Source organism: Siphateles boraxobius, unplaced genomic scaffold (assembly GCF_051911475.1).
Source record: "Siphateles boraxobius isolate OS27281-9 unplaced genomic scaffold, OSU_SipBor_1 36, whole genome shotgun sequence".
NCBI classification, from domain to species: domain Eukaryota; kingdom Metazoa; phylum Chordata; class Actinopteri; order Cypriniformes; family Leuciscidae; genus Siphateles; species Siphateles boraxobius.
In genome coordinates this window covers 433,762-448,863 of record NW_027508986.1, presented here as the reverse complement: position 1 = coordinate 448,863, position 15,102 = coordinate 433,762, and the positions used below count along the sequence as shown (strand labels likewise).

The 15,102-nt window shown below is 41.6% G+C and overlaps 1 protein-coding gene across 1 annotated transcript; it reads left to right on the top strand.

The window, feature by feature from the left end:
- Positions 1-1,008: 1,008 nt before the first annotated feature.
- On the top strand, positions 1,009-13,706 carry LOC143702903 (adhesion G-protein coupled receptor G6-like). Its single transcript, XM_077196835.1, has 7 exons — positions 1,009-1,042; positions 3,037-3,137; positions 3,226-3,353; positions 8,127-8,392; positions 8,782-8,872; positions 12,954-13,237; positions 13,427-13,706. The coding sequence occupies exons 1-7, from the start codon at positions 1,009-1,011 to the stop codon at positions 13,570-13,572; spliced, it is 1,050 nt and encodes a 349-aa protein (XP_077052950.1). The 3' UTR covers positions 13,573-13,706.
- The last annotated feature ends 1,396 nt before the right edge of the window (positions 13,707-15,102 follow it).

Below are 15,102 nucleotides of genomic sequence, written 5' to 3'. Positions count from 1 at the left end.
ACACAAAGCTGATGTGTGTCCCCAGCCGTAATATAACGAGGGCAGGGAACAACACACCGTCTATAATCTTGCTTGCTCGCCATAATAATGATAGATTGGGCTTGACAGACAACAATAAATAGACAAGGACAGATATACAGAGAGCGCTTGCTGAAGGTACAGAAGCTGTCGCGGTCTGATTCAGGGCTGCTATATAGTTTCCTGGTCTATGACGTCACCTATGTCGTAGTGGGCTTCCATTGGACTGATTTTACACGTGCTTCACGACGTAATCACGCAGAGCGTTCCCATCGCGTCTCAAACGCAGCTCGAGTTCCCTTGAAAGGGAACTCTTTCTTCTCTGTGTCAATGGTTCCCTTTACATGCCTTTGAATGCAAAACTCTGCAGAGTCACTTTATTTCGACATTGTCTAATAATCCAAATGTAGTTATAGTTTTCCTTGTGGTTTGTTGTGGTTTTCCTGTCACGAAACCTGAAGACCGAAAAATAAAGCAGCAGGACTAGACGATTCACTTAAGCGGCCGAACAGTTGTTCAGACTATTATTGCTCTTTTATTTTGCACTTTTTAAAAAAGGTTCTTTATGTTTAGCCTAATTAATAGTTAATTGTTCTATTTACAATTTAATATAAATGTTAATATAAAAGAAAACTGCTTTATAATGATTAAAAAAGGTTGTTTAAGTTTAGCATTCATAGTTCATTATTAATATTTACAATTTAATACGAATGTTAATTTGTTTATTTGTTAATAAAGAATACTGCTTTATAATTATTCATTTCCATTGTCATTTACAAGCTACATCTTGGGGTGGCAAAGGTAAATTTACTTATGGATCTATTGATCAGTTCCCATCAACAAACCTAATGTATTTTATATATTTTATGTAATAAAATACTGGTAGTCAACGAGGTGCGAAAGCAGGAGGAGAGGAAGAGGTGTATAAAGGCCATTTCCCAGGCCAAGCAGGGAGAGTGGATGAGATGGGAGAGTGTGGAACAACGCAAGATGGGCTGGCAAGACCTTTGGTCCATGGAAGAGGGTAGGATCAGTTTCCTTATCAGGTCAACATATGATGTTCTCCCCTCACCGCAGAACCTAAACCTCTGGGTAGAAGAGGATCCCTCTTGTCCTTTGTGTTCAGTGGCCAAGAGTTGCATCGCACAGTAAAGAACTTATCTGAAGCAGCAGAGAGGAGCAGCAACTGGCTGTGGTTGAGACGGAAAGATGCTGGCTGGCTGTGTACAGGCCGCCACGTTACGGCTTCGAAGTAGGGCTGGGCGGTATATTGAGTTTGTACAATATATCGATATTTTTTATCCCCACGATATGGAATGAGGCAATACCGTTTATATCGATACAGTTGTTTGATACGAGCACATCTGAAAAATAGCGGAGGACGCAGTGTGAGCTCCTGCAGTGAAAGTACATGGTAGCCTACAATTTGTCCTAAACATGACACAAGCTTATATTAAGCGCTTTAAAATAACTTGTAAGATATAGTTAACAAGTTAAAAGCAGCTTGCCCTGTCAGATGCTCTGACAGAGACTGTTGCTGACTGACAGATAAATACTTGCGCTGTTTAATGCGTTTGAGACGTGGTGCTTTCCTCAGTGCTTAACTTACATTTCACAGGTATATTCTCCATCTGTAAATGTTAGAAAATCAAACAAATATGTCCATTTCACTGTCAGGAGAGGACGAGCTTCTGCATGTGAATCTCCGCAAAAATTCAAGCTTCCGTTAATGAGCGCTGCCGCGCGCATGCGCGCCAAACAGACAAGCACAATAGAATAGTAGCGCAATAATTCTGACTAAAATATACATAGGCTATTGCTAAAATATTTGTTGTTGGAGACAATAAATGTGCCATATGTGGGATTTTAAACCTACAAGTATATTTTTATGAAAGTGACCATTATAATGGGGTAATCAAATGCAGGCTAATATAATTAGTTTGTGCTTTTGTTTTTATTTTCATTTTTAGTTTAGCCGTATGTCATTTTAAAAACAAAAGAATTATATTTGTTTTTAGTTTGTAATGTTACAATGTAATGTGATTTTAACCACCTTTTTGCACATAATATATTGCACAGCCTAGATTGCATTCACTATATTTGTTTCCATATCCTTCAATATCAACATTGTTTGGAAATCATTGAGCAGGATGTGAAATATTTTTTTTTTTTAAATAAATACAGATTTTCTTTATCCAAATAGAAAAACCTAGAAAGTACAGAGATATATATCGTATATCGCCATTTAACCAAAAAATACCGAGATATGATTTTTTGGCCATATTGCCCAGCCCTACTTCGAAGAATTCTTGAAAAACTTGAAGAGTCTGTTGGTGTAGTTTGCATAGTTATTATTACGTTCCTGTGTATTTTGCGTGAATGAGGATTGTTGTTTGGATAGATATTGTGTTTTGCGGTAGTATGCCATACGGAACCGTTGCCACTGACTGCTTTAACGTCCGCAGTGGGGCTCGACAGCCTTAGTCAAACGGGTTGCCGCGTATGGTCGGGTTGCGGAGAGATTGTGAGATTGTGGTTTGGTCACATGTGAACTACGAGGAAGGAGCAACCTCAGCAGCAGGAGGGATGTAAAGGTCAGTAAGCTGGGCTGTGTTGAGTGGGGGACGGAGGGGGGGACTCTGGGACGCCAGAGTCACTGTCGAGCCCTCTTGAGGTGTCGTGGGCTAGTCGACAAAACACTGAGGACGGAAGGTGCCCACTTGAAGACCCTAGAGATGTCCCCTACTCAGCTCAATCCAGACGGTTGTCATGAGGGGACCGCACTGTGGTTGCAGCCGTTGTGTGTGCTGACGCGTGTTAACACTAGACAGAAGGAGAGTTACGTCACCATATGGAAAGAAGCGTAAATGGATGGAGAAGCATAGGTTACTGTAAAGCTATGTTTTAGTTGGTGCTTATCTTGGCGAAAGCCGAGTACAAATCAGCATGAAGTTTTAACATCTACTCTCGTGTAATGGAAATCATAAATTATGTAATTACGCACTTTTTTTCTCAAAGGAAATCTTACATGGACGACGTCTGGCTGTGAGACAGTTAAAATCAACAATGACACCATAAAGTGCTCGTGTTCACATCTGACGTTCTTTGCAGTGCTGATGGTGAGAAGCTTCTCAGAGTTTCATTTAAAGACCCAATGAAATCAATATTAGAGTCTTTTAGTCCACATATTTTTCTCTGATCTCTCAGTCTCCTCCAGATATAAATGCAAACATCACAGCACAGTATGTAGAATCATTGAGCTTCATCACTTCAATCGGCTGCGGCATCTCCATGTTTTTTCAGGCTGTCGGTCTGTTCATGCATTCCCTGTTACGGTAGAGTATCTTAATGTTTAACACCTAGTTTATGCTGTTAGTACTTCAAGTATTGAAGTTCAAAGTTTTTTGACCAGTTGCATTTAGGGATGCTCCGACATGAACATTTTGGCCGATACCAATAATTTTTTATATTTGAGGGTGCTTTCACACCTGCCTCATTTAGTTCGGTTGAATCGCACTAGAGTTTGTTGTCCCCCTTGGTGCAGTTCGTTTGGGCAGGTGTGAAGCAGCAATCCCACCAAAAGCGCACCAAACAAGCATCGAGGAGGTCTCGCTACGAACTCTTTTGTTTGTGGTGAGAACGTGATCCGACCTCGAACAAACCCAACTGCCAAAAAACTGCACATTTTTGGACTAAACCAGCTGCCGTAGTCATGGCATGGCATTAGCATGGCAGCTCGCGGACAAACTTGGGAGTTTTGAGGAGGTGCGGAGCCACATAGAAATTTGCTCTGATGACCATATTAGGTCCCAACTTTCAAAAACTCACAAGAACAGCCAAATCTCCATAGTAAAAAGTGGCATGTTGTCTGCCGGATTTTCCTCCTCTTTGTTTACATTTAGTCATTTAGCATACGCTTTTATCCAAAGCGACTTACAACTGAGGACTAAACACAAGTCAAGTCATCGTGAAGAGGCAAAAACAACGCAAGAAGTGCTCAAAATACAAAGTTCAGGCATTGCTCAGAGCATAAGCCAGACAAGGGAGGATTTAAAGGAAAAGGAAATAATTTTTTTATATGTTAAGTGCTCACGGAAGAGATGAGTTTTCAGTTGTCTTTTGAATGCTGTCAGGGATTCTGCGTTCCGGATTTGTAGACTTGTAGTCAAGACCGCCTAAACCAAGACCAAGACACTACCAAGACCAGAGGGTATCGAGACCAAGACAAGACCAAGACCAAGACAGACCAAGTCGAGACCAAGACCGAGACCAAGTCGAGACCGGAGGGAAAAAAAACAGACTATTGTTGAAGCTAAGCAATAACTTGTATGAATTCAAGAACAGCAGCATACTAGGGTTCAGCCGCAGTTTACATTCAATACATATTAGACGGTATTACTTCAACTACACAGGCAGAACAATACAGAGACAGACCATGTCATGTGTGTGACTGTGAGCTCACTGTAAATGTTTTTGCAGACTGGGTGAGATCAACTATGTGTAGCAATTGCATGACGGCTGTTACTGCACTATTATAGGCTACTGTTTGCATTACTGCTTAACACAATTTTCACGATTTCAATTAAATTCTTGGATTTGATTTCAATCTTGATTCAATATTGACTCATTTGGATAAATGTAGGCTACAGTAGATAGCCTGCATGTTAATATTTATCAAGAAAAAATATCTCACATAATGCTGTAAACATACAGAGAGAAATTAAATATAATGCGGTTTTCATTATAATAACAATTATGTAATAAGTTTTGTCCCCCCCACTATTTCCCAATGTAAGATTTTGTTTTGGATTGCCTGCCTATCTCTGCCGATTTTGAAGTCTCCAAATGAATCCATTCTGCAACTTTTAAATACATAATTCTATTTTTAAAAACGAAATTACAGGCTTAAGTGCAGGATCCGAAAGTTGGTAGTTTTGTCGCTATGGTTACACACACACACACACCGTTGGCGGTACGCTCAAAGTCATCTGTCAGTTGTGCAGTTACCCAAAATCTCCTGAATGAAGTTAAAACCCCTCATGTCACTGATATGTGTTTTACTAAATATTAATAAATTAAAAACTGTACATGATATGTGTTTTTTAAATCAAGTGATCAAAGTGCTCGTTGTCGCTGTGATCAGTGGTGCGGATAAGGTGTTTTCTCGTGTGGCTTGCGCACACCGCACTGTCTTCACTCGGACGCGCGCTTCAATTCGTTGCGGATACTCTCTATTCTAGACAAGACCGAGAGGTCCGAGACCAAGACAAGACCAAGACCGTCAAGGCCGTGACAAGACCGAGACCACGTAAAAGTGGTCTTGAGACCAAGACCGGTCTCGAGACATACATCACTAGGGTGGGGAGATCATTCCACCAGCATGGAGCCGTGAATGAGAATGTTCTGGAGAGTGATTTTGTGGCTCGCTGTGATGGTACCACGAGCCGTCGCTCATTGACTGATCGTAGGCTTCTGGTAGGGATGTAGACTCGTAGGAGCGAGTGAAAGTAGGAGGGAGCTGAGTCTGTGGTCGATCTGTAAGCAACCGTCAGTGCCTTGAACTTGATGCGAGCTGCGAGTGTAGCCAGTGCAGAGAGATGAGGAGAGGAGTGACGTGGGCCCTTTTGGGCTCGTTGAAGACCAGACGGGCTGCAGCATTCTGGATCATTTGTAGAGGTTTAGTTGCACATGATGGAAGTCCAGTCAGAAGAGCATTGCAGTAATCAAGCCTAGAAATAACCAGGGCCTGTTTACTTCCGGGAGTTCTGTTGGAATTTTACCGCATGTTAATTCTGACCAATCAAAGTGCAGTTATGGAAATCCGTTCAAGACACATCTGGCCAACGAGTGATGTGGATGTTGTCACGTGACTGCATTTTGGTTTCTGGTGGCCTCATCAACTGATTCGGACCAGAGCAATCAGTGTGGTGTGAAAAGGAACCAAAACGCCTGAAAAATGCTACAAAATATAATTTTTCGCCCATGGTCCGGACCAAATGAGCCGAACTACAGATGTGAAAGCACCCTGAAAGCTGATAACCGATATATTGACCGATAACTCTAAATCCAAATACTGATACAATTTAAGAGCCTGATTATAAAAACAAAAGTCTAACCATTAAAAGCCATTTCCCAAAAACTTACACATACTAAACACATAAATCATATAGGCCTAGTAGCCTAGTTTGAACAACTGTAAAATTCCTTACCTTTTTAATTGTAGACTCCTATGGCCAACTTTCATTATAAAAAAAAGAAAAGAAAATTGGTAACACTTTACAATAAGGTTTCATTTTGTTAGCATTAGTTAGCATGAACTAATAATGAATGAACAATACAACTGCAGGATTTATTAATCTTAGTTAGTTAAATCTCAAATTTTTCTGAGACATTTTTAAGATCCAACGTTGTATCGGTTAGCATTAGTTAATGCAGTGCATTTTAATAGCATTTTATTAACTAACATTAACAAAGGTTTTCGATCTCTGTTCATGCTAGTTAGACTTTGTTGTAAAGTGTTACCAAAAAAATCAATTTTCTAACTAAATAAATAAACAAATAAATGAAATACCTAAATAATGCAAACAAGGAATTGGATATCTGATATTTGAGCAGAATTTGAATGCTTCAAACTAGATCACGCAGCGATGTTATTAATAATACGGCAAAATCAAACGCTTTCTTACAGGATATCCCGTCGCTTTGTATGAACGGTGTCGCGTGATCGAGATCGGCCCTGTTCTTCTAAGATTGTGCTTTGCTGTTGGTCCGAGCTGATAAACGGTCCGCGCTGCGCAGCTCAAACGAGAAACATGGTTTCGTTCTGCTTTCGTTTGATGTTTCTCATATGCAACAGGAATGGCAGCTCTAATCAGTTTGGCAATGTGGTGGAGGCACCAGTGCGACCCCTAAAAAAAATTGTGGCACCGGCAGGAAAAAAGGTTGCACTCTGAAGCCCTGATGTACTAAAACACGGTAGGGCTGGTCTGAATACCATTTTTTGAGCTTCGAAGCTTCGTTAGTAATGAACTTCGAATATTCGAAGCTTCGGAATCTCTATATGTCTGTCTGTACGTTTCCATTCTGATTATTTCGAGAACCGTTCATCCAAACGACTTCAAAAGGGAGTGCAGTGTCGTATTTGGTGCACTATAGATAGACAGGCAAGACGCGACAAGACGCGACACATTCAGAATTAATAAACTTTTAATAAACTACAGAACAGCACGAGCGGGAAGCGGCGCGCCTCACGCGAGCAGAGCTTATATGCTCCGAGAACAACACTGCACTAGTGATATAAAACCCACACACACAGGTCTGTTCACTTAAGCAATATTTTTAATAAGGTGGTCTAATATTTTTCTCACTAACAAATTACTGACAAAGTAGGGTAGATTTAAATAAAGAAGCGGCGCGCCTCGCGCGAATATTATAAGCTCCGAGAATGGACACTGCACTAGTGATATAAAAATTGTTTCTATTATTCTATGTTCCACAGTGTCAAAGCAACGCAGCTTAACCCAAAATACAAGCTCAGGCATGCACTTCTGTCCATAAAAACTCCGCTGTTCTGCGCTCTAGCCAGAGAATACTCCCGTTACAGGAACCATTTTAGTAGTCCAAGAAGAAGCAAATATATTTATTAAGTAGCTATAACGAAGTTATATGTTAAGTATTATATTTCACCAGATTTTATAGTGTAAAACATATTCAAGCGCGAATGAGAACCGTTTCGAGGGGGATGCCAGGTGTGCAACAAAAAAAAAAACGAATATTTGTATGTCACATTTTCAAATCGAATACCAACCCACCGAACGAATATTCGAATATTCGGGTCCAGCCCTAAAACACGGGCACACAAAGAACTCACAACATTCTTTTACAGTCGTGTTTTCATTATAATTTTATGTAAACCTAAATTACAGATTTGTGCTGCACACTACACTTATTGGGTTTACGATGTTAAAATGTAAAACTGAATATTTATCGGCTGATACCGATATGGTGGCCGATATATTGTGCATCCCTAGTTGCTTTTGCTACTCTTTTGGATAAAAGCATCTGCTAAATGCATGTTACAAATACAGGTTGTTTTTATTTTTGAACAGGAAAGCCAAATCAAATCAGGCCACGAAGATCTTGATGAACATGTTTGTAGCTTTGTTTCTCCTGAATTTATCCTTTTTGTCAAACGAGAGTGTCGCCAACACAGAAGTCAAGGCTGCGTGTGTCTTCATAGCGCTGCTCATGCATTACTCCATGCTGACTACATTCACCTGGTTCTTCATTCAAGCTCTTCATATGTACTTATGGCTCATCAGACAGAACATCTCCATCACAAACTACATGAGGAAGATCACCGTGTTCGGCTGGAGTGAGTTATATGAACAAAACACCTGTTATACCTTTGCCTTAAGAAACTAAACCTTTTAAAACAAAAACCAGCAAGTCAGAGTGTAGACTCAAGTTCACCCGGAAAAAAAGTCTTATGAACTCCTGTCATGATACTTTTATGTTTTTGACCTTTACTTCAGCAGCTTGTCTTCATTAATTGTCTCTATCAATGGTATTTTAATATGAATTAGTCATTTTAGTACATCAAGTTAAATTAAATTAAATGAATATGAGAAATGTTGCCTTGGAAACTAGCTGAAATAAAATGCGTTTTTTATATTTTATTTTCAGTTAAAGTTTATTTTATTTCAAGTAATGGAAATTTTTTTTATGGTTTTAGTAACCTATAATAACCCTGATCTCTTTCAGCGTTTCCGGCTCAGATAGTCATAGCTGTTGTTTCAATAAGAGGATATAAAAAACGGATCATAAACACAACGTCTGGAAAAAACCCACGAATGTAAGTTGTTCTGATGTCATAAATGTATGAATTAATAAAACTTAGTGCCACTATTATGGAACTTTAACCTCTTGACCTCGTATACTGTCTTAAAATATTAAGAATGTTAACAAATTATACATCATTTGAAATTTATAAGGGATTATTGTCAATCTACAGTCTGTTTTACGATATAGATGCTCCAGCAACAGTAATATTGTAATTTGTGTCGGGAGTGCAAATGACAACACGCAAAATCAAAACTGGACTTCATACCTTTGTTTATGAATTAGCGATCGCGGGATGAATCCAATCCATTACACTTGGGTAAAATCTCCATGACAAGCGCCCAACAGCACTTTTTATCCACCAAAGCGTTAAATCCGTGAAATATTGATATATTGTCCATTGTTTACATAAGATTTCGACTCAACGATCTGCTCTCCATCATCGGTCTTCAATAAATTATCTATAACATCCAAGCAGTACCGTCAGATCTTGTGACATCTCTTGAGAGGCATATTCTCAAGCCATTGTCATTGTAGTAAAATTTTGATGGAATCGTCTTGGCATTGGCTAAAAGTTTTGTCCAACAACAAGTGAGCTGTTTATGTGCACAACAGTACAGATGAACAGTACAGATTTCATTTGCTTAAAAAAAAATAATTCTCATGCCCAAAAACATTTTATTCCCCTCAAGAGGACGTGTTATGCCGAGTTCACACTGCACGTCGTGCACGATTTTCAAAGTAGTTGGGTCGCTGTTCTTTTCACACTGCAGATGTCACAACGCGCACACAAAAGGTAAGGATCCAAGTGCAGTATTTATTTGGGGCAATCCAAAATCGTAGTCAGCCAGGCAAAGGTTCCAAAATCCATACAAAGCAGTCCAAAAACAAGAAACAAGGACAGGAACAGATCTCCAAAGTGCCAGTGACATTAAACAAGGACTCGACGACAATCACAGAAACAAACAGGGTATCTATACATACAGAGACTAACAAGGTGACGGGAAACAGCTGTGTGCAATAATCAGTGAGTGACAAAACAGGATGATGGGAAATGTAGTCTGAGTGAAGGACACCGTGGTGGAAAAGGACCTCTGGTGGATACCCAGGGAAACATAAACCAGACACTGTGACAGCACGACTATCTGGGGTAACATTCAGTCGCTGCTGTGTTGACACTGACGATGGGTCGGTGACCGGAGGTTTTTCACTGCACGACTTTACAAAAGAAAGAATCCGCCACAAATTCTGTCTGGTCCACAAACTATGTTTCACAACCAAACACACGCGAGAAGTGATGAGGAAATAACGCAAGATCCTGCGTACGTGAGACCAGGTTTTTTCGTGTGAGACTGAAATTGTTATTTAAAATAAATGCCTGCAAGAAGATTGCGATTCAAATTTTCTGTGCGCTGATTTGCAGCGAAAAGGAGGGGGAAAAAACAGTTTATGCAGGAGGGAATGATTTGGGAGACGCAGGGAGCAAGGAGTGTGTTCTGCAAAGAGAATCTCACAAAACCTGTCGGCGAGCAAAAATCAGGCCTAAAATCTTTCAGTGTGAACTCGGCATTAGAGAAGAAGCGAGGAGAGGAAAGATTTGGAGAGAGAAGTCAGCGGCAGAATCAGCGATGCTCGTTCTTTAGACGCCATTAGCGGAATATCTATGCATGTATTGAGACAATCGATTGTTTTGGGAGACCAAATGCTGTCTTTTGTCTGAATGATTGGCCATAATTGCGATAATAGTTCATGTATAGGCTCCAAACGATTGCTTTTGGAGCCTGATTGCTGTTTGAATAGACCATCAATATAGCGATTGGTTACCAAAGCATAGTGATGTAGCATCTGTTTTTATGTATATATACGACGATCAACGGCTGGCAATCAACATACTTTCCATGTATGGAGACAAAAACTGACTGTTAAGACTGTAAAAAGGCTTTTTTTTGTATACAGCTAAGTTTTTTGTGAATTTAGTAATGAAAGCCCTACAAATCATGTGCACGATTTCAATTATTTTCAATAAAAACACTAACTTTTAACATCATGAAATAGTTTGTAATTCTTAAAAAAAAAAATTAAAGAATTGTTTAGTATGTGGCACATGTAAAAGTAACTGTAAAAGCTTTCTCTAGTCCTCAGGGGCCGTATTCACAAAGAATTTTAAGGCTAAAAGTAGCTCCTAACTGGCGAATTTAGGACCAATCCTAAAAATAATGGGCGTGTCACTCCTAACTTTAGGACTCCTAATTTTTTTCACTAAGAGTAATTCACGAAGCATTTTAGCCCTAAAAGTAGCACCTAAGTCTGGGACAGCTTAAAAGAACTCAAGAGGACTCCTAACTCACCAAGACCTATTCACATAGGATTGTAGCGCATACCACCGCCTCTCGCAGTCATCCGGGGTCCGCGACACAAGCGGGAATGCTGCATTGATCTGCAAACAAATCCTCTCACATGTCTCACGCTTAGTTTTACTTGATATCCCAGTGTCGAATTTCCCTTTTATTTATTTATTTATTTATTTTTCAGCACCAACTGGGCCAGCAGCAGTAACTGATCCTGCGTCCAGTTGGGCTTTCTTTTCCGTTTTGGCGAGTTCATAATCCACCGTCATTCAACTATTACATTACTTCAATAGGAGCAACATTTCCTTGCTTTAAGTAGTCTATTTAGGCTTTGGAAGCTTGTTTCCGCCACAGAATGAAAAATAAAAAAGGTAATTGCGACTTTTTATCTCACAATTGCGACTTTATTTCTCACAATTCTGAATTCATATCTCGCAAATGTGAGATAAAAAGTTGCAATTATTATTATTTTTTTTTATTCAGTGGCGGAAACAAGCTTCCATACTAATAGGATGTCAATTAACCAAGCAAGTGTTAATGCAAGTGTCGTTTTTCATTATTAGGCAAGTGGCGGTTTCATTAGGGTATTAGGCTACCTTAATTTAATTTAATTCACCACTTTTCTCTCTCTCTCTCTGCCTTTTTAGAATTACACTTCACTGGGGCCTGCACAAACATGTCATTATATATGCATTTCGATGACATTACTATTATTATTTTGTGTAGGACACAGACATATTTAGATGTCGTAATTCCATGATTTGTTGCGTCTGTTATGTTCCGCATGATGGCCCTGTCATCTAACAACCAATCACCGTGATCATTGCGAGGAAACTCGTGCATGAGAATTGACGTCATCCATAGCAACGAAGACTCACTCTTAGTTTAGGAGTTGTCATTTTCCCTTACTAAGAGTAGGTCTGAAAGGCGTGAATAACTTTTAAGAGAAAACTCCTAGCTAAAATATTTTAGTGTGATTTAGGAGTACTCCCAGTTGGTAAAATAAAATTCTTTGTGAATACGGCCCCAGATCATTTTCTTACCGAGGGGCACTTTGGAGCTCCTAGTGGCCATTCTTGAAAAAGGCACTAGTCAGAGAAAAACCTTGCAGGAACCTCATTTTTTGTTATATCATCCTCAAACTTGAAATATAACTTCTTGAGACTTGTGGCTTTGGGCCCATTGTATTTCTAGCTGTCACAGGCATATTAATTATTCTTTTTTTATGATAAAAAGATGTTATGCACAAAACATTTTCATTCCATTATATTCCAGCTTGTCTAACTGTTTTTTGTTTTTTTTACTTAAGTATTGTTTTTGAATAAAGCTCCATTTGTCTTCTTTCGAATGATACAACTATGCTAATACTCCAAAGGATTTAGGAAAGACAACCATTTGAGTTCAAGCATGTCATTTTCCTGTGTTGGGCTCAAAAGGGGGGTCCGAATCAAGAGGTTAATAAGTCATTGTGAATTCATTGGGTTTAGTTGCCGTGTTTCAGCGCATTACGGAAAGAGCAAGAGTTACACATTCTGACTAACACACTTCTGAGGCGGCATTGGTGACACACGTGGTATTAGTCGATTAATTGATTCTTAATTTAAACGATGATCGTTTATGGGAATTTGTGTAAATTGACGTCCCAACAAACAGCTCTATTACACTGCATGAACAGTAATATCTGATAAAGCATAATGGGGCACTTTAAGTGTCTTCTGATTATATTTCGCTCTCTTCTAATTATAGGTACTGGATTACAGATCCGTTAATTCACTACATAGTGAACATTGGCTACTACGCTTTAGTCTTCATCTTCACGACTGTAATCTTCATCATGATCGTCTCTAATATTCTCCAAGCTCGACACATAAAAGCGGCTGACGGCAAGAGAAAGACGTTCAGAAAGCAGCTCATGATGGTGTCGAGTTTGTTCCTGCTCTTCGGCCTGACGTGGGCTGTGGCGTTCTTCAATTATGGACCGATGCTCATCCCCTCATATTACATCTTCACTGTGTTGAACTCGTTTCAGGGTGAGAAACAATCACATGCATCATTACATTTGGTTTAGTAGAATGCTTCTATTTTTCTAACAGATTTCAGCAAATTATTTGAATTACCCTAATTCATGAGTGATTTTGAATTGATTTTTCAAAATATATAATTCATTATAAGAGGTTATATTGGGAGTTTAAATAATTTTTCTCTGATTTTTTTTCCAGGGTTTTTCCTCTTCCTGTATTACTACCACATCCACAAAGACATAGAAGGTCATTTCTCTGATGATCCAGAAAGGTCCGCCTCCAACACAACCATCGTTCAATCCAGAGTTAATGCTGTGGAAAACGTTTATAATGAGCCTTTTTAAGACAGAAACCCATGTTGTCTCTTAGACAGCAAGTCGAAAGTAAAACAAAAGATTCAGAATACTAGTTGTGTTTAATAATAATATGTGTCTAATATGTTGTACGGTGAGGGGATGTAATAACTCATAATGGGATCATAAGTTGTCATGGAACGGGTAAGGAAAAAAGTGTGAGGACTCAAGTGCAGGAGAAATTATATTTATTTACAAAAGAAAACATAAACACAAAACAAAACCCACGAGGGGGAAAACATAACTATTAAATATAAGACAAAAACAGAACATGAAACTTACTGGAGGATCGAAGGGAACAGGGAACAGGGAGCAGGGAACAGGGAACAGGGAACATTAGACAACGATCCGACAAAGACTGCAAACAAGAGGAGACTTAAGAAGGGAACAAATCAAGAGGGGACAGGTGGAAGAACTCAAACAATAATCAGGTAACGAGGGGGCGGGATCAGACAAGGACAAGGGCACATGGCCCAAAATAACAAAACACCCATGTGCAACACAAGACAGGACAGGCATGTGACATTACCCCCTCCCTACGGAGCGGCTACTAGACGCTCCATAAGACCAGGGCGGGACAGGAAGGAAACACCGGGGCGGGACGGGAGGGAAACACCGGGGCGGGACGGGAGGAAAACGCCGGGGCGGGACGGGAGGGAAACGCCGGGGCGGGACGGGATGGACAGGCCGGGGCGGGACGGGGAGGGACAGGCCGGGGCGGGACAGACCGGGGAGGGACAGACCGGGCGGGACGGGAGGGACAGACCGGGGCGGGACGGGAGGGACAGACCGGGGCGGGACGGGAGGGACAGACCGGGGCGGGACGGGAGGGACAGACCGGGGCGGGGCGGGAGGGACAGAACGCTTAGTCCTGGTAGGCCAGGGCGAAGCAGACAGTCCATCGGGCGGCCAGGGCGAAGCAGACAGTCCATCGGGCGGCCAGGGCGAAGCAGACAGTCCATCGGGCGGCCAGGGCGAAGCAGACAGTCCATCGGGCGGCCAGGGAGAAGCAGACAGTCCATCGGGCGGCCAGGGCGAAGCACACAGTCCATCGGGCGGCCAGGGCGAAGCAGACAGTCCATCGGGCGGCCAGGGCGAAGCAGACAGTCCATCGGGCGGCCAGGGCGAAGCAGACAGTCCATCGGGCGGCCAGGGCGAAGCAGACGACCCATCGGGCGGCCAGGGAGAAGCAGACGACCCATCGGGCGGCCAGGGAGAAGCAGACGACCCATCGGGCGGCCAGGGAGAAGCAGACGACCCATCGGGCGGCCAGGGAGAAGCAGACGACCCCTCGGGCGGCCAGGGTGGTGAAGACCCCTCGGGCGGCCAGGGCGGTGAAGACCCCTCGGGCGGCCAGGGCGGTGAAGACCCCTCGGGCGGCCAGGGCGGTGAAGACCCCTCGGGCGGCCAGGGCGGTGAAGACCCCTCGGGCGGCCAGGGCGGTGAAGACCCCTCGGGCGGCCAGGGCGGTGAAGACCCCTCGGGCGGCCAGGGCGGTGAAGACCCCTCGGGCGGCCAGGG